The sequence below is a fragment of the Brachycentrus maculatus genome, unplaced genomic scaffold, assembly GCF_059751285.1.
Source record: "Brachycentrus maculatus isolate JH-2025_06_01 unplaced genomic scaffold, ASM5975128v1 h1tg000076l, whole genome shotgun sequence".
NCBI lineage: Eukaryota > Metazoa > Arthropoda > Insecta > Trichoptera > Brachycentridae > Brachycentrus > Brachycentrus maculatus.
This window is the reverse complement of record NW_028280830.1, coordinates 214233-240000: the sequence shown is the minus strand read 5'-3', so window position 1 is coordinate 240000 and position 25768 is coordinate 214233. Positions and strand designations below refer to the sequence as shown.

The 25768-nt window shown below is 34.5% G+C and overlaps 1 protein-coding gene across 1 annotated transcript in view; it reads right to left on the bottom strand.

Annotated features, from left to right (window-relative positions):
• Nucleotides 1–8302: 8302 nt before the first annotated feature.
• Nucleotides 8303–25768, bottom strand: part of LOC148311107 (uncharacterized) — a 34952-nt gene continuing 17486 nt past the window's right edge. Inside the window, exons 6-18 of the mRNA XM_088257241.1 lie at nucleotides 24779–24969; nucleotides 23776–23935; nucleotides 22677–22978; nucleotides 21623–21780; nucleotides 20080–20166; nucleotides 15952–16040; nucleotides 14907–15097; nucleotides 13879–13981; nucleotides 13537–13624; nucleotides 11793–11905; nucleotides 10649–10738; nucleotides 9577–9630; nucleotides 8303–9480 (exon numbers count right to left, since the gene is read on the bottom strand). Coding sequence (XP_088113367.1) covers nucleotides 9292–9480; nucleotides 9577–9630; nucleotides 10649–10738; nucleotides 11793–11905; nucleotides 13537–13624; nucleotides 13879–13981; nucleotides 14907–15097; nucleotides 15952–16040; nucleotides 20080–20166; nucleotides 21623–21780; nucleotides 22677–22978; nucleotides 23776–23935; nucleotides 24779–24969 — 1815 coding nt within the window. The 3' untranslated portion in view covers nucleotides 8303–9291. The remainder of the gene's footprint in view (nucleotides 9481–9576; nucleotides 9631–10648; nucleotides 10739–11792; nucleotides 11906–13536; nucleotides 13625–13878; nucleotides 13982–14906; nucleotides 15098–15951; nucleotides 16041–20079; nucleotides 20167–21622; nucleotides 21781–22676; nucleotides 22979–23775; nucleotides 23936–24778; nucleotides 24970–25768) is intronic.

Below are 25768 nucleotides of genomic sequence, written 5' to 3'. Positions count from 1 at the left end.
ACAAAGTTCCTATATTTATCGTTCCTCAAAATTAGTCTATGATGAATATGAGAATTTTTATATGTTCTACTCGACATTCTTAGATCGCGTAGATAGTAAGTCGACATTCATTCATGGTGTGTCATGTATGTAATTTGTCATTGCCTTGAGCTTTCATCTTTCCCTTTTCCCCCCTCCCGTCCCTCTTCCAGGTATTTTCATTAACAAATGAGAAAATTTGTAACAGAAATGATACAAATACTTGCTTTGTGTTACCCGTTAATGTTAATAAATTTATGTAACCGTTCTGTTGAATTTCCAAATAAAATAATCCAGATTTACGAACAAGTATTTGGACATACTCAAAATGTTTTAGTTAGATTAACTTATTGACTGCGTTCTGTTATGAGTATCGCTCACTCGTTTCAAGAACGTCATAAATAAAAAAATGTCAATTTTCACTTGTGCATGTTTTCGGAATGCCCAGAAAATGTACTATATCCCAGAAAAAGAGGCATATTTTTAACTTAATGTTTACCCACTACAGGGCTGAAAGTGTTGACATTGCATTTTGAAGAAAAGGTATTGTATGATTTTTTTTTAATAAACTAAATATTTTTCGAATGCAGACAAAACCTTCACGTTTTACCTAAAAAGATCTGTTGCACAGTAAAAAGTTCAATAAGTGGCTTGATATTTATTTTGAATATATTGTATCATATTTTTAAGCTTTAAAAACGTTCTCCTGAAAAATCAAGTTTTTCGATTTATGACATTCTTGAAAGGAGTGAGCGGTATGTCTAAAACCAATGCAGTTGGTTTTTTTAATTATGTAAATGTTTGATAGTATTTGGTACACGTGTACAATGTATGCGCAAAGTGCATTCCTTGCACTTAACAAATGTGCAAGAAATTGAAATTAAATCTACCGAGTGCAGTACGAAGTTTGAAAGTTTTCCAGGCGCCTCACCCATTAGTGAAGATAATGGAGACGCTCCCGTAATATCTTCCTGCAACGGACCTTCCCGAGTCATTACCTTAAATTATTATACCTTCTTTTTCTCATGATGTACGTAACGTCTTTTGCTTTCATATAGACTCCACTGAAAAACGGAACGCAGTCTGGATATAAATATACATATTGCTCACTCCTTTTAGAACGTCGAAAATAAAAAATAAATCGTTAATTTTCAGTTGTGCATGTTTTCGGAATGCCCAGAAAATGTATTATATCCCAGCAAAAGAGGCATATTTTTAACTAAATATTACCTGCTACAGAACAGAAAGTGTTGTTTTGCATTTTTAAGAAAGGGTATCGTTTAATTTTTATTAAATATTCTAAATATTTATCAAATGTAGAAAAAACATTCAGGTTTTACCTAAAAAGATGTGTTGCACAGTAGAAAGTTCAATAAGTGGCTTGATACTTATTTGTAATACATTGTATAATTTTTTTAAACTTTAAAAACGATCTCCTGAAAAATCGAGTTTTTTGATTTATGACGTTCTTGAAAGGAGTGAGCGATATATATATATATATATATATATATATATATATATATATATATATATATATATATATATATATATATATACATATATATATATATATATATATATATATATATATATATATATATATATATATATATATATATATATATATATATATATTTATATATATATATATATATATATATATATATATATATATATATATATATATATATATATATATATATATATATATTTATATATATATATATATTTATATAAATATATATATATATATATATATATATATAAATATATATATATATATATATATATATATATATATATATATATATATATATATATATATATATATATATATATATATAGGGTCCGCCATCTAAAGTTTTTTTTTTCAACTAGTGCTTATTTCGTGAATGGTAACACTTAGCTCATGTCTGATTTGACAGATAATTAGTTTTATCCTTCCGCTGAGCGAATATGGTTGTGTATACGCTTGAACAACGCTGGGAAATATTGCGACATTACTTTGAAAATCATGGTAATGTTGCAGAATGTGTGCGAAAATTGCGTACGGTTTTTGGAAGAAGAGAAGCACCGTCAGCTCCGTATGTTCGTTATCTTGTGAAAAAAGTGAAAGAAACTGGCATCCTCATCGATAAACCAAAGCGTGAAAAGCCAAAAACAGTGCGTACACCCGAGAATATCGATGTTGTGGCAGAAAGTGTGCGTGAAGCGCCATCAACATCAATTCACCGTCGTTCTCAACAATTGAACATTTCGGAGACATCATTGAGACGAATTTTGCATAAAGACCTTGGTATGACGCCATACAAAGTCCAATTGGTTCAGGAGTTGAAGCCAACTGACCATCCAATGCGTTTTCGCTTCGCTGAGTGGGCCTGCGATCGACTTACAGAAGATGCCGATTTTGCCAAAAAAATCATCTTTTCGGATGAAGCTCATTTTGATCTTGGCGGGTATGAAACAAGCAAAATTGTCGTATTTGGGGCACAGAAAACCCGCACGCATACATTGAAAAGCCGGTACACCCAAAACGAGTCACTGTTTGGTGCGGATTTTGGTCCAGAGGCATAATTGGGCCATTTTTCTTTGAAAATGAGCAAGGAGTGGCCGTTACAGTCAATGGCGATCGTTATCGGGCCATGTTGAACGGATTTTTGTTCACAAAAATTGAAGAGGAGGATATTAGCAACATTTGGTTTCAACAGGACGGCGCTACGTGCCACACAGCCGAAGCTACACTCGATGTTTTCAAAAAAAATTTCAAAAAAAAAAAGTTATTTGGCGGACCCTTTATATATATATATATATATATATATATATATATATATGTATATATATATATATATATATATATATATATATATATATACATATATATATATATATATATATATATATATATATATATATATATATATATATATATATATATATATATATATATATATATATATATATATATATATATATATATATATATATATATATATATATATATATATATATATATATATATATATATATATATATATATATATATATATATATATATATATATATATATATATATATATATATATATATATATATATATATATATATATATATATATATATATATATATATATATATATATATATATATATATATATATATATATATATATATATATATATATATATATATATATATATATATATATATATATTTATATATATATATATATATATATATATATATATATATATATATATATATATATATATATATATATATATATATATATATATATATACATATATTCGAGTATAAATATGTGTATGTGTGTGTGTGTATATTATTTAATGATGTCACGTGTGTGATGGTTATCCAGCAGTTGTTTTGTAAGCACGTCTTTAACGAAAATTGTTTTGTATCCGTAGAATTATGGACTCGGCTGTAATTAGGTTGTGCTTGACAATGACAGATAATTTGGCAGAAAAATGCTACGTGGACGTCATACCGAGCCAGCGTGGAGGAGGCGGAGTGAATAGAAACGGTAGTGCGTAAGTATGTAAGCACAAACGTACTTCATCACTACACGATCAGAGGCCTTGATTGAAAATAAATCTTTCATAAATTTACCAAGCAATTGTCTTCTTCTTCTTATTGTAGGCCTTGCTGCCTGTTTTTAGCCTCCTGCGACGTCGATTCCCAGCTATCGACCCATCTCTTTGGTGGTCTGCTCGGGAGTCGTTTACCATGGGGTTGGCAGTACAGTGCGATGTGGGGGAGTCTGGGTGGTTACATTCTCCTCACATGCGCATATCATTGTCTCCTTCGTTGCCTTCCCACCTAACGACATCTTCGATCTCGCATATTTCCCTGATCCTGGCGTTTCTTATTCTATCTCGAAGACTCTTATCTGATATGCTTTTTAGAGTCTTCATTTCTGACACTCTAAGCGCGTTTTTTTTGTGGCAGCAGTGTCTGCTCTACTTTCGATTCCATACGTCATGATGGGTCGGACACAAGTTTTGTAGATCTTGATTTTGCTGCCGATCTTCATCTCAGGGTTTGGCGGGAATCAAACCCGCAACGCCAGTTTCACAGTAGAGCGGCCTACCCAACCCAACTTAATGGAAAAAATAGCCTATTAGAAGCGTATTCTAAAATGTAGTTTGCATAGGATGCAACCTTGTAATGTTACTAACATGCATCGGTATGCGTCCAGCGCAGCGTCCAGTATCTACATTTTTTTATTATTATTTACGAACGGTGCCTACGAAATTGCATTTTGTAGCTCGCCGTGCGAGATTTATGATACGGAAAATTCCATCTCCCGATTATTTCGTTCCATGAACTCGCGATAATTCGAGTGGCCAAATTTGGGCGACCAGCCGTAAAAATGCCGCCTAAATTCCTTTCTCTTTTTTATACTCGCACGCTACATAAAAAAAAGCTTTAAAAAATATTATATTCTCACTATGTAGTAGTTTTTAGCGTATTTTAATTAAATTAAACACTTGAATAATCCACTGAATTGAGATTTATTTTTATTTACGACTAGTTTCGAAAACGACAATTGTTTTCATCTTCTGTTTCCTTTTACAAAAAATGTTGTTCCTTAACCCCCCTACCTATATTTATTAACCTATATATACACCTAAATATATTTTTATTCGTTAGTTTTAATTTGTACCAGAAGATGAAAACAATTGTCGTTTTCGAAACTAGTCGTAAATAAAAATAAAACTCAATTCAGTGGATTATTCAAGTGTTTAATTTAATTAAAATAATCATGTCATTCCACAAAGTTAATGCCGAATAAATAAATAATATAGTTTTTAGCGTGACTCCTTAGGGTAGTCAGAGGTGTACAACTCGCACAAGCTAGTACGGGAGTCCAGGAGTGAGTTTTTTAAACATATTTTTTAACTTTTTATAATTTAAATCATAGTCGATGCTATAAGCTACATATTTTCATAAATTAAAAAAAAAAACATTTACACCAGTAAACATGATTTATCGCATCATTGGTAATTTTGACAAAAATCATGTTTTAAACATGTTTTGATATAAATCACGTCATGAATCATGTTTTGTATTGGATATATAGTATAGTATATACTCATATACGACCATACTCCTGGAAAGGTTAAAGGAATAACCCGCAAAGCCTCTATTAGAGGCTTGTCTGCAGTAGGATAGGGAAGGTGAATGTGAAAAATACATAACAAACACCCAGACCAATTGAAAATAAATCTTTCTTGAAATTTATTTGCACTTGGCGGGAATCGAACCCGCGGCGTCAGTTTCGCAGTCGAGCGTCTACCCAACTACGTCACGGCGCCTTACCCCCACCCGATGGTGCATATGTCACTGCATCGTATAGAAGCGGTGTTATCTTGATCGTTTAATGCTTGAAGGAAAGGTGATCAGTCCTGGGCTTCAGTTACCAGTTCAGAGTAATAAAATATTGAATGAATATGTATTGGAGTAATAAATCACCTACATTTATTTATCTTGATCCTGTTATCAGAATGAATTGACAACATTTTGAGTGTGTCCAAATACTTGTTAACAAATCTGGGTTTCTCCACTTAGGGAGTTATTTTACAACATTTTGAGTGTGTCTAAATACTTGTTCACAAAATCTGGATTATCTCCAATTACATGAGTTAGTTTCATATTATTTTTTGACATCTCATCAAAGATGAAGAATCTTTAATGATGATCTTCTTCATCTTTGGTGAGATGTCAAAAATAAAGTTATTTTACATTTTTTGACATCTCAGCATGATGAAATAAAATAAATGTAAACATAATAAGAACTGGTCAAAGTATAAACTTCATGAAAATTGATGACCTGGGTTTCAGGCATTTCTTCTTCGAACCCTTATCCGCACACGATGGTGCATAGGGCACTGCATCATATAAACGATCTTAACACATGTAGGAAAGGTGATCAGCCCTCCGCTTCAGGTACCAGCTCAGGATTATATTGAAAAATATATAATATAAAATAATACGAGTGAAAAAAAACACTTATATTTATTTGACCCTCGCCTGGAAATCGAACCCAGGACCTCCAATACGGTAGACGAGTGCTGACCATGACACTATGAAGACGGTCAGGCATTTCTAAGGATGTGAGAAAATCTGGGCTCGGATCTTACATACAAATAAAAGGCTCTGTACTAAATAAAAGCTATATTAATCCAATCATAGATGTTTGTTGTGAACTCAATCACAGAAAGACATGAAATTTATCATATATAACATCCGAAATTTGAGAAGAGTGGTTGTCAATTATGGGTAGAATGGTGAATGTTACACGTGTGTAAAGTAATCACTTACCGGCCTATGACAGGTTAAAAGCTCAGACTTCCATATTCTTCTTCATCTATGTTAGAATCATCATAAATATTTAATTTTAGTAAATACCACTATTTTTTAAAATCTACTGTGACACGTGTTTTTTGATGCGTTCCGCATAGTTTTCAAACACCGTATGAAATGATGCGGAATGCATCGAAACACGTGTCACAGTAGATTAAAAAAATAGTGGTATTTACTAAGCAAAACATTGATTAAAAGTGGATAGATTTTACCACAAACTGACTACCGAATCAATTAATGAAAATATTTAATCTCTTAGTAAAAAATAAAAAACATTTGGGACAATATTAAAAAACAAATAAAACACCATTTTGTTTTTAGAAAATTATTTTAATGAAAAAAGAAGAAATGTCGGTATTACAGCCAACAACTTAAATTATAAATATTGATATATTTTTTTTAATACATATCAATAAAAATATATTTTCAATTAGTATAAACTTTAAACAATAAAAAAAACTTAAAATAAAGCATTTCAATAATAAACAATAAAATATTCATTTATTATTAGAAGAAAAAGTTTATTTTTTAACTTACAATATTAATTATTAAGAAAAGGTAAAGGCAGTCTTTGTTATTTTAGTTGTAATATTTCTAAATAGCTTTTCAAATATTTAATAAAATAAATCTACTTACGAAACCTATTTGATATTTTAGTAAAGTATTTATACGTATCACGAGAATACTTAAATAATTTTGGCTATGTTTAGTTTACATGCGGAAAGTTTAATCGTGGCTCTATTGCAATTATTAGTAAGCATATTAATTTGAGAAATATTATGTGCATCGGTATGTCACGTCTGTATGAGAAACTTGGATTATACGTACATATTGATAATATGCGTCCCTTCCAGAGAGATACTCCCAGATATTTCATTCAGACATTTGTTTGAATCTTTAAAGTCCAAATTCCTAGCACTAATAAGTTTGGCGGACTCTCCCTTTTTGTTTTAATTACGAGTTTCCTTCAATAAATTTAAATTGTTTTCCAAAAAGTAAATATATCCATTTAAACTTCATATTTTTAAGTAACTTTAGTAGTAGTTTAACTGTAAAATAAAATGTTGAAAGTATGTTACCCAAAAGAAATCCAATTAGTAAATCTTCGACATGACTTGTATTATTTTGTCAAAAAATAAAGAATGTATCGTAATATAATACCACAATAAAGGGGCCTGGAAAAAGTATGGTACAAAAACGGCTCTACCCAAATTATTTTTATAATTCTCATCGCATCGTCTGAGGGTAAGTACAGGTAATTCATCCTTACTCGACCAAAATGCCGCATCAATAATGAAATTGAACATTCAACTGAGAACCATGTTTTTGATATTTTTAACAGTTCATCTCTAGTTTAATGAGGCAAAACACATATCAAACACTACAACTATACTGTTTCGAGTGATTTGTCAGTATGTTTCTACTTCTTTAACATTCAAACTAGTTCTACAACGCAATCGATTAGCTCTGATAATAAATTACGCTGGTTCGTAAAATAAATTTGAGTAATTTGTCGATAAATGAGTGAGCCAGCCGCCTTGTTAGTTAGGAAATTGGACATAAATAGCAGAAGAATAAAGTTTAAAGATCTATTACAAAACTACTAATATAAGAAAATAAATAGATTCGTTATTTAAATTGAATTTGAACTATCTTAAATTAACTTAAAGTAAATATCACTTTAAATACATTAAATAATCTAAAATACACTAATGTATTTTACATCATGGAGATTTAACAGTTTTGCAACATACATGTGTTTCTATAATTTTTTCAAAACGATCAAAACACACTAATGTCTAAATATTGTGCATACTTTTTTTTAATTACTTCTTTGGCCTAATTGTTAAATTGAATTTTAAATATAAAAAAATATATATTTATTTATTCAAAACATAAATTTCTCAAACGCATACCTAATGGCACAATAAAAAATTGTTGTTTTTTTTAAAGTTATTAGTAACTGTATTCAAACCTAATATTATTTCATATAATAACAAAGAACACCATACCTAATATAAAAATGCATTTATGACCTAATCGAACCTCGATGGATTAAATCATATTACTAAATTAATCTACGGAGGTTTGTACATCATATTTGAACACATTGAAACTCTACTATCGACGACTGCGGACGTGCAGTCGAAAAATGCAACAAAAAGCGAGCCATAAATGCATCTTTTAACAAAATAAAAATCCAACTATATTAAGTCGACGTATCACATACATATAAGATGGTACGGAATATTTTTTTTATTAATTAAAGCGACGAAAGGTCCTTAAAGCGAATTTTACTACAAAAAAGTATAAGGGCAAAATAAAACTAATCTCTGCAAAAGAGGGCTAATTGCAATAGGTGACATAGAGGAAGAATATCTAACTACGAGAACAACTTGCCTTATCCCATTTTACTATGTAGTCGAGTCTAAAAAGCTAAATGCCAAAACAAAGATAGAATTCCGCTTTCAACCATTACCATCGTAGCAATCTACGTTTGACTAATCGCAGATTATCCAAACGCATGCAAATTTTTATAAGTGGATACAAATTTGAAATATTTAAAACAGAATGTACACAATTGCAAAGGGCCCGCCTTTCAAATAAAAACGAAATATAGTATTTTTTTATAGAATAACAAAACCATCTCAGTCGAGACAAAAAACTAAGTACCGGACTAAAGCATGCTACTTATTCAGACCTTTCTATGCAAAGAGTATTAAAAAAATAAGAAAATGAGTCACAATGTGGCCGGCAGACGCGCAAACGCAATCAACAGAAAGTACGCAGGATATTGCGTACTTCAGTAGATGTTAATCAAAATCAAAAACGTTCAAATGAAAAAATGGGCGTGTGCGGCAACCACAATTGACGTGCTTTAGTAAAAAATTATGCGGCAATCTGTTCCGCGTTCTCGTTTCGCGGCTTCGCCAACTGCACTATCAACTTGTTGGGCAGAACTGGCTCTTGGGGCGTTGTCGTTTCTTCCGGGAGACTTGACGGGTAGAGCGTCAGATTGGCCAGCGATTCCAGGATCGAGTCGGAATTCGACTGGACATCTCCCTCTCCTTGCGTTTGCTAAAGGAAAAAATAACATCATCATTCAAGCTGTGAAAATTAATACCAGGAATAAATATGAAGTTTTGCCGTATGCGTGTTAAAAAATAGACTTACAGTTGGCGATGTTGGCGGCTTAGAAAAGTGCAGGTAGCAATATCCGTTGAATCCCTAAAAACATTTTATACATTTAAATGAAGAAAACTCATAGGATTGATGCAAATTTTTATGAGGCTGAGCCCTTGAGGTAGTATTTTATAGAAATGGCGCTGCATAAATCACACAAAATAATTATTGTTCTTAAAATTGACACAATTGATTCAATGATATCCTCGTGTCTTATATCAGTGCTCCGCAACCGGTGTGCCGTGGCGCAGTGGTGTGCCCAAGCCAAGGATACAGGTGTGCCGCGGTCAAATTAATGTATTTGACATCTTAACATTTTATAATTATTCGTCATATATGTATTTAATACACAATGACAAATTAATTTGAATAATTTTGTCTATTTTTCGAAATGTAGTAAAGAATGATTATTGTAACAAAATAATATTTCAATTGTCTATATTTTTAGCTTTTGGTATGCCGCAGAGCTCTAAGAAGAATTTTGGCGAGTCGTAGGTGGAAAAGGGTTGTGGAGCACTGTCTTATATTATCAATATAACAAATGTGACAATTTATTTATACTAAGGACGGGTAAGGCATTTTTACTCGTTCGGTCGATTGATGCTTAAGGATGGGAAGGGTATTTTTACCTTCTGCGCCGGCCTCATCTCAAATTTAGAATAGAATGAATTATTTAATGTTTTTATATGAAAATTATGTAGCAATCTCTTTGTTGAAGTCTAAACAATATGTGCACAATGATTGAATCACGTCATCAGCGATCCGCAGGCATAAAAAAACACCCGCCTTTAGTGTGTTGATAATGTAGTGTAATCGAAATCATATTATTATCACAGAAAACACATCAATAAAATATAAAGTGGTTTACACGCACCCAGAAGATGAAAAGTTAATATTAACTTAGTATAGTGAAAGCTTACTAATTCAAAATTGAAAAGATTGAGAAATAAAAGAAAAAACATTTTAATTTTCAAATTAGCAATTTAAAAAAAAAATCATTCAATAAAAAACTAACCCCTAATGCAACCGGGAAATTGATTGTGGAATAAAGAGGATACTATACCTTCCATGTAATGATGCTGGGCTTCACACTGCGTTCCTGCAAAGCCAGCCTCAAATCCCGAACACGCATATTCTTGCTTATGTTTGTCAACTAAAAATAAATAATAAATTAGTCAAAGTGAAATAAAACAAGTTTTATTTGTTTTTTTATTGTACATTATTGTAACAAAAAAATTACTACAAATGTCATATGTATGACTTACGTGATACATATCAACTATAACTCAAATAATTTTCATAGACTATTAATTTTTCCGCCTCCATAGTGTAGTGGTTAGCCCGCTAGGCCACCATGCTGGAGGTCCCGGGTTCGATTCCCGAGAGGGTCAAAATAAATATTAGTGATTTTTCAGTCTAATGTTTATTTAATATGACCCTGGACTGGTACCTGAAGCAGAATCACCTTTCCTTCATGTATTTAATGATCAAGATAACACTGCTTCTATACGATGCAGTGCCCTATGCACCATTGGGGTGCGGATAAGGGTTAGAAGAAGATTAATTTTACTATTTTTTTATGATTTTCAGACATTATAAATAGGATAAATTTTTTTTTATTTATGGAAATTCCACATCTAACTTGTTTGCTAGCTGATTCAATTCACCACATTTTGACTAAACGTCAAGACATTTCCTAGGTTTTCAGGACAGGACTATAACACGTACCATCAAAGAGCAAATCTCTCTTAGGACATCTATTTGGCATCATTTGCCATCATCATGCCTTCGTACAAACATTTTACTTGTGCAATGTGGTCACATTGTATTAGGACGACACCTAAAGGTGGAGACTGACCGGAGCATTTCGTCGTAACGTAACGCGTTATGATGCGAGCATTCAGGCAGTCAGTACAGCGAGCCGAACGCTCCATCCATAGTTTCGGATGCTCGGTGATGCTCCCCGCAAGCGATGTTACGACGAAATGCTTCCGTCAGTCTCCACCTTAAGGTTCACCATTCTGCTGCCCATTACTAAATATCCATATTGCATACATTTTTGAGATTTGTATAAATGCAGTATTGGTGGATTCTTTTCACATGCTAGTTCTCATTTCATAGATTTGGAAGTATTGCCGATAGTGGCGCCATAAGTTGATAAATTTGTGAAGTATATATAGCTTACTAGGCTGAGATTAAATTTCTACCTTTATGGAGAAGTCGATTGGTATTTTGGGTTTGCGGATGGGTTTTCGCTTTCTAGCTGTTGTCGTGTCGGGAGACATATTCCCGCCACTTTCTGCCCCGCCCTCCATTTCTCCTGGCAACAAATAAAACAATTATTAGATAAATAAATTTATTTTTTTATTAATCGATTCGGCAGTCACTTTGTGGTAAAATCTATTCATTTTTAATTTAACTTTTACTTAGTAAATACCATTATTTACCAACAAGTTTTTTAAACTTTTTATTTAGTACATATAGATTTCATCTTAATAGCGGTAATTACTAAGAATAACTTACATTAAAAAAAAATACATAAATTTATTACTGTAGAACCTAGATTATCCAGACTGATTTAAGAGGGGATTATTTTTATTCTACTATTTTAGTCCGCCTCAGTAGTGTAATGGTAAGCGCGTTTGGCTACCGTGCTATGGGTCCCGGGTTTGTTAGGTAAGTGATTTTAACAATATAAATTAAATATCTCTAATAAATATTATAATCAATTAGAGGTATGCGAAATGCGGCTACATCGTAGAATGCTATACATTCCATGAACTGATATTGTTAGCAATGCAAATGTGCTCCAAAGAGCAAGAGCAGGGAGACAGTTGCTGACTGATAAAAAGGTACAGAAGGTGTCCTATCTGGGGCATGTGCTAAGAGGAGAGAAGTACAAGCTATTGCATCTAATCATAAAAGGAAAAATAGAGAGTCGACAATGTGTGGGCAGAAGACAGATCTCCTGGCTCCGGAAAATACGAGATTGGACATGAATTGGGACCGTCGAGACGCTGTTTAGAGCTGCCAAAGACAAGGACAATTACTCTCAAGTGATAGTCGACGTCAGGAGGATCTGACATGACACGTAGAGAATAAATATTAATATTACCCTAAGGGCGTTTGTCCACTACACGGAATTACACAGAATTTTACCGTCCGGTACGTCAGTTAGCGTTTTAAAACGACGATTGGCTTGTGCTTTTCGCTCACTCCTTTCGAGAACGTCATAAATAAAAAAACTTGATTATTCAGGAGAACGTTTTTAAAGTTTAAAAATATAAAACAATTTATTAAAAATAAATATGAAGCCACTAATTGAACTTTTTACTGTGCAACAGATCTTTTTAGGTAAAACCTGAAGGTTTTTTCTCCATTTGAAAAATAACTAGTTTATATAAAAAAAATTAAACAATACCTTTTCTTCAAAATGCAAAAACAAAACTTTCTACCCTGTAGCGGGTAAATATTAAGTTAAAATTATGCCCCTTTTGCTGGAATATAGTTCATTTTCTGGGCGTTCCGAAAACATGCACAACTGAAAATTGGCGATTTTTGATTTATGACGTTCTTGAAAGGAGTGAGCGTTTTGTCCATCTTTTTTCGGATCGGTGCTCTTGATCGGTGCGTGAACACATTGCGCGTAAAATTTGATCACGCTAAACTGTCGTAGTCGCTTATATTTGGCAAAACCGGACTGCCGGACGGTCAAATTCCAGGTTGGACAATCGCCCTAAGACTGGCACCTGATCGCTGCTTTCATGCATCTAACAATCAAGATAGCACTGTTTTTATATGATGCAGTTCCGTACAGGATAAGGATTTAGAAGAATTGGGGATTAAGAAGATGAAGAAAAAAAAATACAGGCAATTTGGGAAAAAAAGGAGAGAGTGAGCATAAAAAGTGAAAAATTGAAAGTTATAATAGAAGTATAAAAATGAACATACCCTTTTCATTGGTGGATCTCCTCTGGCGGTTGAACCTTCTCGGGCCGCGCTGTCTGCGGTTGTTTTCGCCTCCCTCGACATCGCCCATCTGAAAATTTAAATTTACGAATCATCATTATCGACGAGATAAATCACCAATTAAAAATCGTTTTTTTTGGAAATTCAGTGAGATGTGAGGACGTCTAAACGCCTTTACAAGCATTAGTCTACCTTGCCTTCATCTAAGTAACGATCGAGATAAGACTACGTCAGTACGATGCAGTGCCCTATGTAACACTGGGTGCGGATAGGGGTTAGAAGAAGAAGAAGGGTTAAATAATGCAGATGGGTTGGGTAAAATACCTCATTGGGTTCGCTTTCGCTGAAGTTGTTGTTGCGGTAGTTTCGGCGCCTCCTATTGCCCGCATTCTCATCCTCTTTCCTCAACTCGCAGGTCTCTCCAGCTCTGTAAATTGATATAATGTTAATAAAATTGTTCATAACTTTTGTATGAAAGATGAATTCTTTACAACTTTTTAACTTCCACAGTACACCGTTAGCTTTTTCCGGCACACCATAAGAGTCGCCCATTTCTGCAAGTAGATGCCAAGGTTCCCGGTGATCTCCTTTTAGTAGCGCGCAAGTCATCTTCCGTGGCCATTGTGCCGCTACGCCAGTTACAGCAGCTACTTGCGATGTACTTTTTTTCCTCGTTTTCAGATACTTAGCAGAGCTAACATTACAAAATTGTTACATTTCAACTTCAACTATGGTCAACAAAAGCATCATTTGGGAATATTTATACTTTTCCTGTTTTTAAATCACATTTTGATATGGTGTACAAAATACATATCACCGGTGCATGTGGAAGTTTTTAGCATCATAAGAGAAAGGTTCAACGTGTCAAAAGAAATGGAGAATCTGTTGGGTACAGACATTGGCCAGAGTCAAGCCATCTAAGCGTAGTTCCTGGCGAATGGACTCGTTGGTGCTTCTAAGTGTCCATGGAATTCGGAGCATGCGCTTCCAACACCACATTTCAAAGCGTCAATAGCGTCGACAGGCGCTGTAGTGTAGTTGGGTAGCCGCTCGACTGCGAAACTGGCGTCGCGGGTTCGCGCCATTTGTAAAATGAATTCAAGAAAGATTTTTTTCAATAGGTCAGGGTGTTTGTGATGTATTTTTCACATTTACCTTCCCTATACTTGCTATCCTACCTGCAGACAAGCATCTAAAATAGACACTATGCGGGTTATTCCTTTTAAAAAAATATATATATATATATTTTTCTGCTGCTTTTATGTGGTGTATTTTCATATGGTGTACAAAATGCACATCACCGGTAGTTTTTAGCACCGCAAGGGAAAGGTAGATAAGATTTCAGGACTCACTCGATGAGCTTCTCCCTCTTGGTGTTGAGCAGGGTGGTGTACTTGAGGAAGCGGGGGGAGATGAGCTCCCACTTGATGAGGGCGGGCTTCACCTTCTCGGGAGTGGTCGGGATGGCCTGCGTCGGGGTGACAATCACGTCCACGGGGACGTCGTGCTCGCCAAACAGGTCCGACGGGAAGGTCTCGAATACCTGCCAAATTGGGGTTACGTTAGCATGTCCTGCCTTAACAGACCTTAAAAATAATTTACTGTTCCTTAGTATTATCTTTATTAAGATATGGAATTAAGTCTTGGGGACATATGACGAAAACAAATTTTAAAATGGTTCAAAATCTGCGATATTCCATAGTCAAAAATATTGTGCCCAGTCATATATATAATCAAAGGGACAATCCAATCTTGATGTATAAACTTTAAAAATTACTGCCGGTACGTGGAATATTGTGGATGAGTATCATCGTTGAACAACAAACTAGACAAAAATATCGAAATCCTTTAGTACACAACCATGATACACGATTTACACACAACAAAGGTTTGATAGTCCCAATAATTAACAATAAATATGGGAGTTGAACACTGCAATATATCGTTCCGAACATTTTTAATTTGTTGCCAACGAATGTTAGAGGTCAAAATAAAATATGGAACAAAGGCAAAATAAAGGAATGGGTAAACGATCAAGAGTTAATTTTATGAAAATTGTAAAATGTTTATTTTCTTAATTTTTTCCTCTTTTTTGTGTCTATATTAGGTTAATATCGTTAAAAACAATAAAAGATGTATTAAAAAAGAACTCCACCGACAAGACACACAAGTTGGCTTGGTGGGTCTCTGCATTTTTTTAAAAATATGTTTAAAATTGTGATTTGTGATTGTGTACGGTAGCCCAGCGTGCTGACCATTACACCACGGAGGCGGAAATAAAAAAGAAATCACTAAGACCAAATGTCTTTTACAAGATTCAAGTCAATAAATTCATTGGGTCCGAGTAGGATAAACAAAACAGTGAAATGAAAACAATTCTGTATAATAATTCCATACCTGATAATCATGGACAGTGGTGAATATGGGTGTGTCTGCCGTGACCACATTCAAGTCCCTCAACAGTGAATACGAGAGGTCTTCATGTCCTGTGGAAAAGTGACGACCCTTCAATAAACTGAACTTCCCACTTACACAAAAAGGCAGGGGTTGAAAACCATGATTTTACTTCTTTTTCTTTCCATGTTCGCTCCCTAGGTGGAGCTTATGGCCAACACGAGACGTTTCCAAGTCACTCTGTCACGCGCCATCTCCTTGGCTTCCTCCCAGGTCAGTCCGGCGTCTCGAAGTTCCACTGAGTATAGTCAGTGAATGGTCTTCAGCGGCCTTCCGGGGCGCCGGAATCCTCGGGGTTGGAAGAAGAGACATGAGGGGTGGCATTCTAAGGACATGTCCTAACCATGTCCACCTTCTCCTCTTTAGGACTTCCAGTATGAGGGGCTGTTGTGTTTTTCTCCTCACATCGTCATTCCTCACATCGTCATTCCTGACGAAGTCATAGCACTTTATACCCAGTATTCGCCTCAGGCACCTATTTTCAAAACTTAATAGTTTCTTGCTTTGAGCTTTGGTGAGGTGCCACGACTCACATCCGTACAGCAACACTGTTAGGAAGCAGGTGTTAAAGAGACGGCACTTGGTTTTGTTGAGTAAAGCAGTGAGTCCCAGACATTGCGCATTTTATTAAATATGGCTACTGCCATTCCGAGCCGTACGTTCAGTTCCTTCTGGACACTAGCATCCTCAAATTTGATTTGATTTTACATAAGGTTTTTTTTTAATGAATTTTAATTGAATGCATTTAAGTAGTGTATTAAAATAAAGTGCCAGGTCGCTAATCCGGATCCCCCCTAATCCGAAAGCACTGTAATCCGAACTATTTTGTGGTTCTGCCTTTTGCCCCCGTTTTGGTGACATGTTCTTGAACGTATTGAAACACGCTGCATCATTCTATCACCAGTCAGTTGTTCTCGAATTGGAATTATGGAATTGATGGTTTTGAGACGAATGCGTGATTAAGCCCTTGAACACCAGGTTCGTTGGTTCAAAAGAAAATATCAGATTTTGAAAAATATTCATTCAGTAGCTAAATAAAAATGTAAAATAAAATACAAAAATTCTCTCATTTTTCTTAACACACCCAGTAATCCGAACGACCAGCTGCACGATTTATATTCTGATTAGTGAGCTGGCGCTGTAATACATTTGTACATTATTTAAGTAGAAATGCGAAAATCCATTTCTGTAATAAAATATATAAAAAATCTCGCTGTCATAAATCCACTACTAATATACATTATATAAAATCATGGTTTTCAACCCTTGCCTTGTTGTGAATATAACATGATTATGTCGGTAACAACAAAACCCGGTCACTGGTCGAATAAATTATAAGCGGAAAAAGGTATACAGTCGTTTTATAACATAAAATACAGTTCCACCAGGAAATGCCAGTACAAAACTTAAATTGGAACTAACTAACTAACCATCACGCCGCTTCCCCGAAGGGGTAGGCAGAAAGAATAGAACGCCACACCACTCTGTCTTTGCAAACATTCTTCGCCTTTTCCACGTTCATGCATCTCCTCATACATACACGCCGATTGTTACGACTCCTAACCTGACCACTTTCAAGTACAGTAGAATCGCGATATAAGTAATCGCGATATATCGAAAAATGACGTATATCGAAAAAAAAAAACGAATTTATTCCCTAAAACTAATTTTTCATACAAAAAAGCATTTATATAACGAAATCCCGTTATTATGTATAACAAAATCACTTTTGTCCCGTACGAAAAAGTGCCAATACATTTAAGTAAATTTATAACAAATAAAAAATGTTATGATAAAAATATTTCAAAGCCGCGCCGCCACGGCGCCCGGCGCCGCGCGGAAATAAAAAATGTTAAGATAAAATTATTCAAGCCGCGCCGCCGCACCATATGCGGATGGTTTTATGGCGATTTTTAAAAGTAATTCAATACAATATCCCATCAGCTTGAGTAATTAGTAATTAGAGTCAACGAGTCAGTGAAATGATTTACTTTAGCAATAATAATTCTTTAGTTGTGTCGCCTACTTTCAAAATCCGCTAGATCCAGTTTTATAAGATTTTAAAATAAATACTCTATCGGAATGCCAGTTGTGGTTTTTATTGTTCAAAATTTTTAAATACTTGAAAACTCCGCTAAAAAATACTTAAAAACAGCGTTGTATTTCAAATTCCGATATATTCATGAAACTTGCCATATCGGTCAATCAGAGAGCGGACGTCATTATCGATTTGTGTCTCGTGTTTTTTTTTGAGTACTGAAAAACTTTCCAAAAAAATGGGAAAATTTTCTATTTTAAAATATTTTATATAAAGATAGACAAATCTTTGAAACATAAATGTTATCCGGAGAATTTGGATTTTTTTTGTAAAATCGACTTATATGGATCTGGCGGATTTTGAAAGTATGCGACGTAGTTATAATCTCTCTTCTTATTTCAATGAAATTATTTCTGTAGGCCATAAAAATTCTCAAGTATATTCTCTCCCATAATCAGTCCACCTGCTTATCTCAATGGTAGACAATAATAATTCTCAAATTACAATCCATCGTTTTATCTCAATGAAATGATTCTGTTGACAATAATAATCCTCAAATTGCATCCGTCTTTTATCTACATCGTAAGGGCATTTGTCCACTACACGGAATAATTTTACCGTCCGTCCGACACGTCAGTTTGCGTTTTAAAACGACGATTTTACGATCGAATTTACGCGCAACGTGTTCACGCACCGATCAAGAGCTCCGATCCGAAGAAAGATGGACAAAAGCACAAGCCAATCCAAGCCAATCGTCATTTTAAAACGCTAACTGACGTGCCGGACAGTAAAATTACACGGAATTTCGGGTAGTGGACAAGTGCCCTAAGTGGGGCGTAGTGTCGGGTAAGACAATCTGCACACTATTGGACTAGCGGAGTAACGTGTTACGACGTACGACATGCATGCATACTTACAAAGCACGCCACACGCGCAAACACAGAAACGTTTGTGTATTTTTACGATTTTATGTTAGGATTTGATTCCCGATTTTTTTACAAATTATTTATTTCCGTCGCTGCAAATGAATGACATTATGAATAACATTTACCAGGCCCAACATTACAAAATTGTTTTATTTAAACTTTAAATATGGCCAATAAAAGCAACTAGGAATATTGAATATGACGGACAATTGGACAAATACGAATTTGTCCGTTTTATACGGATTTTGAAGGAATAAAGAGATCAAACGGAATTTGAAGGATTATAACGGAATTTTAACGGATTTTAGGAATTTTTTTGCGAAAAAAAATTCATCGCGTAAATTTTGGAAAAAAAATTTTCTTCGCCGTCTCGTAATTTCGCAATCTCAATATCGAAAACTACTCTTTGACGTCTGACAACACTGGCCGTCAGTAGCGCGCAAGCCGTTCTCGTTCTCGGCTTTGGCGACTACTTGTGATATTATTATTATTATATTTGATGTTATTATTCTCCTTTTTAGATACATATTTACCAGACCCAACATTACAAAATTGTTATATTTCAACTTTAAATATGGCCAGTAAAAGCAACTATGAATATTTACGTTTTTCCTGTTTTAAAATCACATTCTCATATTGTGTACAAAATACATACGAGTATCATCGATTCCCGCGGCACTTTTATCACCGTAAGGTTAATAAGAAAACTAGTGAAAATATGTAGGTATTCAGTTCCCTATGGCCCCCTTCCTCCTTTGTTTGCAGAACTTGCGATCTTTTTGAAAAGCCGCGCAACATTTTTTGCAACGGCGCGCAACATATACATACTAAGTATGATTTAAAAAAATTCGTTATATGTGGGAATTCGTTATTACGAATTAATATTTTTTGGTCCCTTGGATTTCGTTATATCGCGATTCTACTGTATTTGGCATACCTGATCGTGTCATGTTTTTCTCGGTCTTCCTCTTCTTTTCCCAACTACTTAATTCGCATCATAAATTTGTTTTACCGTTCTTTCCTCACTCATTCGCTCTACATGTCCAAACATCTCAACACACCTTTCTTAATTATTGGACTTGTAAGTAATGCAGTTAAATTACTCACCGCTGCCAGTCCCTATGCGGAATCCTTCCTTGGAAACAACGAGTGATGTGAACACCAACAGGTCCAATGTGTACTGCTCGCTAGGGTCTGTAAGGTGAGATTTCAATGTTCAAAACGTGCGACAATAATCAATTTAAAAGTCTCCATAAACATACATATAAACATAATTGAATCGGGCAATTTTGTGGTAGCTTGCATTGGGCACATAAAAAAATTCAAAAACACATAACTCAAATCAGGCAATTATTAAATACTTAGCACAGAATCATACATAGATTGAGAGAACGATTAAAGTTTTTATTTTTATTGAAATCAGTACTCTGTGGTAGTTCATTTACCATGATTTTCACAATTATTAGGCGATTTTTGAAAACTTAGTACAGTGAAACCTCGATCTATCGTTCCTTGAATAATCGTTTTCCCTGATGTGTCGTTTATTTCTTCTACCCCGAATTCATTTCATACAAAAGTAGATCGCATCGATCGTTTCTATCCACCATTTTACCGCATAAATAATATAAGAATACTTTTCTTTAAAATGCAAAAACAACACTTTCTGCCCTGTAGCGGGTAAATATTAAGTTAAAAATATGCCGCTTTTGATGGGATATAGTAAAATTTCTGTGCATTCCCAAAACATGCACAACTGAAAATTGTAAATTTTTGATTTATGACATTGTTGAAAGGAGTGAGCGACATGTTCAGGATTACATTTGGCATTAGACCAGGAGGCAGCATACGTGTGATTATAATTTTCGTGTTTTACAAGTTGTTTATTGCTTTTAAGTGTTTTTTTAATGAGACGGTGCGAAAAGTATAAAAAGAGTTATTACAATTTGTATGATGTACAGAAGACAATTCCGAGAAACAGTCATTTGACCTCAGTCAAATGGAGTCAGACAAGAAAAATAATTGTTGGGTAGTATATCCAAAATAAAACAAGGTTTGTTGGATTGAATTCTCCATTTATTTACGGATGTGTTAATACGTGACGCGTTTCGTCTTCTTAGGACATTATCAAACACTAAGAGTGTTTGATAATGTCCTAAGAAGACGAAACGCGTCACATATTGACATATACATAAATAAATGTAGAATTCAATCCAACAAACCTTGTTTTATTTTGGATTCAATTCAATTTCAATTCAATTCAATTTATTCAATAATTAATATATACATTACAAACAAACATTTAAGGCGTTTACATAAAAAAAAACACATTAAAAAGTAAGCAAGAAGACTCTTGTTAAATGTGTAGAAGAATCCCGCATCGGAAAACTCCTTCGGACACATGGAACAGATCAATATCCAATGTGATATTGTTCAACATAGCGGTAGCTCTTCCTACAGGCATAACCATCGGCAGATTGGTCCTGTGTATAGGAATGTGAAACAATCTATGCCGACGCTGTCTTAGGTAACTAGTTACATATTACTAGTGGATATATTACCCAACAATTCAGTATGGAACTGTACCAACTGTCTGCAGTTACAATAAATAAGAGAAATAATATTAGCAGAAAGTAGGAGGAATCAGTATTACCTAGTTTAGTTCCGTACTGTTCCAATCCAGGACGGATGACAACAGTCTTCAGGTCCGGTTTGTTCTCTCCCTCGGGAAGGTCGATTCGCATGATAAATTCGCTGCGGATTTTCGGCAACAGCACATACAATTTTTTGCCATCTTCTAAACAGGCCATCCTATAAAATGAAATTATCCACTGTTAACACATTGTAGTCGGGCGCTTCGAACAATAGTCTCTAGCCTATAGCGGATGTTTTTCGCGATTAGCGCAAAAATATATCGTTTCTTAAAATTGACACAATTTCTAAACCAAATAATATTTTCGATTGAAATTTACAAGGAAATAATATATGATATTTGATCATCAAAAATAAAATAAAAGCATAATTTTTAATTAAGTATTCCGTATTTCACAATTTTAGAAGCATTGTAAACTCTAAAAAATAGTCTTCCTCTCCGAGGTAGACTCTTTAGATCCGAAATTCAAGTAAAATCACTGTGGGTCATTAGTTTTTGAATCTTTAGATCCGAAATTCAAGTAAAATCACTGTGGGTCATTAGTTTGCGAATTTTTTTTATCCGAAATTCAAGTAAAATCACAGTGGGTTATTAGTTTTCAAATCTTTATTTCCAAAATTCAAGTAAAATCACTGTGGGTCATTAGTTTGCGAATCTTTAGATCCAAAATTCAAGTAAAATCACTGTAGGTTATTAGTTTTCGAATCTTTAGAATGTTAATTTAATTTTTAAAAAAAATTACTGACAATAATTTTTGTTTTCTGATAATCAAGTATTTTTTTGTATTTTATATTAACACTACTATTCTAGTTTTACTTATAATACCTATACCCTTATACCCTTTACATGACCTAAATTATATTGTATACCCACACGCAGGCCATGCCTTTGTGGGATCTTTTTTTTGTATTTATATTTATATTTTATTCATATTTTTTTGTATTTGAATTTGTGTCATGTAATGCAAAAGAATTAAAAATAAAGAAAAAAAAATAAAAATGATATTCAAGTAAAATCAGTGTGGGTGACAAGTAGTATGTAAAGTATAGTTGACCTGATGGGTTCGTGGGTTCGGTCCACAGAGACCAGCACGCTGGTGGCCCGCTTGTACTGCTCGAGCTGGCGCAGCACCTGCACCACGTCCTCGGTGCCCCTGTAGCCGGGCACCCGGTTGAAGGGGTTGCGTGACGTGGTGACCACCTTGTTCTTCTGCAGCAGCTGCCAGGCCTTGTTGCGGTACGAGTGCTTGGTGATGGAGCCGTCGTCGGTGGCGGTGGAGCGGCGGTAGCGCGGGTAGCGGCGGTTGAAGGAGCGCTGCTGCTTGTGCTGGCGCCCGTTGGTCTCGCCGTCCCCGTTCTGGATTATACGAAGGCGTAATAATAAATATGGCATTAATTGATTCGGCAGTCACTTTGTGGTAAAATCTATTCACCATGTTTATGAAAAAATACCTATTCTTGGATATAACGAGTAACGGTTATAACGAGCAAATTCAGTCGGTCCCGTCTTCCTCGTTATATCCGAGTTCGACTGTATTTAAAAAAAAACTAGTTATTATTTTACGGCACTGCATATTTATAAAAGAATGCCCTTTATCGACTGTTTTATTGGACAAGTATTGAAAATAGATAACATTGTTATTAAGTTTTGATATTGATTAAAGGAACTTGTCCAGAAAAACTTCCTCTAAATATACAATTTTATTCTTAGAAAAGAAAATAGCATTGCAAGTCAAATATGAATTTTATTTACAACATTTTGAGTGTGCCCAAATACTTGTTCACAAAATCTGGATTATCTCCAATTACAGGAGTTACCCTCATATTATTCTTTGACATCTCACCAAAGATGAAGAAGAATATGGAGGTCTGGGCATTTACGGGTGATGCCATCTCACCAATAGATATCTCCAGTGAAGTTCTAGTGATTCAAGAACAAGGTATCTAAATTGGTTCATATATATAGAACTTCCAAGAATTTGAGTAGTGTGGTTGTCAATGGGTAGAATTGGTGAATGTTACACGTGTGTAAAGTGATCACTTAAACCAGCCTATGACGGTAATCAGCCCCGTAAATGCCCAGACTTCCATATTCTTCTTCATCTTTGGTGAGATGTCAAAGAATCATATTGATTTTATTTATTTATTCCTTACCTCGATGTTCTCACTCTCGCTGTGAGTGGCTCCGTTTTGCTGGGACCGACGGGGACCTGACCTCCTCCCCCGGAAGAACCTCCTTGGCCTTCCATTTTGCGCTTCGTAATCGCTCTCCAATTCCGACTCGGCTTCCTTCAGGGCGCAGGGTTTGCCAGATCTATTGATCATAAAAGGTAAACATGTTACTTCTATCAATACATTGTCAAGAGCTGTTGTATGTAAACATTTTGTTTATACATATTTATACAAACATTACCTGCCCTGTAACTAAAAAAATGAACTCTTAACCTTTAAATAACTCTTTTCTGTTTAAAACCATATATGTATTTTTTTCAAGCTTATTTTTCAATAGAAAAAGGGTATTTTAGGCATAATGTTCAATTACGTCAAATGTTACCTGTGTTTAAAGAAAATTAAGTTGCAATTTATCGTATATTGGGCCTTGATAAGAGTAATGTGCCAGGTTGTGGTCCCGTGGTTAGTGTCGCAGACTATCGAGTCAGAGTTTCTCTGTTCGAACCCACTCTACCACAATGTGATACCCATTTCTAATAATGAATCACTTAGGCCCACAGAAATAGTATGAAATCCAAGAATTTTTATAAATAGTATTTACACAAATATTTTTCATTAAAATTTCAAAAAATTTTGAAAATCCATATTATCCTTTGAGCAAGGACCATTAATACATGCATTGATGAGGATCATACATATCGTAGTCATACAGGAGAAAGTGATCAAGAACATTGTTTAACAAAAATGTGATCATTGACTATTTGCTATCTTACTAGCTTAATATTGCCCTGAAAAAATCCCAAAGGATTTTAAACTTGGAAGCATAATACATTGACTTAAAATATTTAAAAAAAGTAAAAATGACTAACTGCATTGATGTTTATTTTCTTGCCAAGCAAAAGTGACTTAAATGGCCTGCCTGAACATTTTACATTTTGGTAGTTGGTCACTTTCTCCTGTACGACTACGATATTTAAACACTTACTCAATTTCCTTATCTCTGTAAGTAGACAGCAAGTTGACGTTTTTGAGCCTTCTCTCGGAGATGAGGTTCCACATGATTCCGGGCGGGCGATCTGCCTTCCTGTTGGTGCGGATGACCTGCGTCGGAGTGACTATCACATCCACGGGGAAGTCGTGGACGCTCATGATGTTAGCGGGGATCGTGTCCATTACCTATTGAGTGAAACGATACTTTTATGGAAACATCTATCAGGAACTAAAACCCTGCTCATGAAAAAACAATGTCTTCTTCTGTGCTCTCAATCTTGTGGATTGGTTTGCAGCAACAAATGACATCTCCTTCGCCATTCCAGTCTATTATGAGCCACACTCTTCAGCTCCTCATACGTTGAACGGCTCATATCCTCAATACAAGTCGTGTCTTCTGGCGTTTGTTCACTCTATTACCAGGTGCAGGAAACCCTCCTGTCTTAACCGATCCATTAGGTATGTCTCTTTGAGATAGTTGCGAGTAGGTGCCTTCTTTCTTCGACCATACCGTACGTATATAAGGTACCGTTGTACCTTGTAGCCATAAAGTAACATACATATAATGTTATACTTCCAATTCCCATATCGCTCACTCCTTTCAACAACGTCGTAAATCAAAAAACTTGATTTTTCAGATCGTTTTTAAAGTTTAAAGATATAATAAAATGTATTAAATATAAATATCAAGCCACTTATTGAACATTGTACTGTGCAACAGATGTTTTAAGGTAAAACCTGGATGTTTTTTCTCCATTTGAAAAATATTTAGTATATTTAAAAAAATCATTCAATCATTCATCAATCAATACCTTTTCTTCAAAATGCAAAAACAACACTTTCTGCCCTGTAGCAGGTAAATATTAAGTTAAAACTATGCCGCTTTTGCTGGGATTTAGTACATTTTCTGGGCATTCCGAAAACATGCACAGCTGAAAATTGTCAATTTTTGATATATGACGTTGTTGAAAGGAGTGAGCGATAT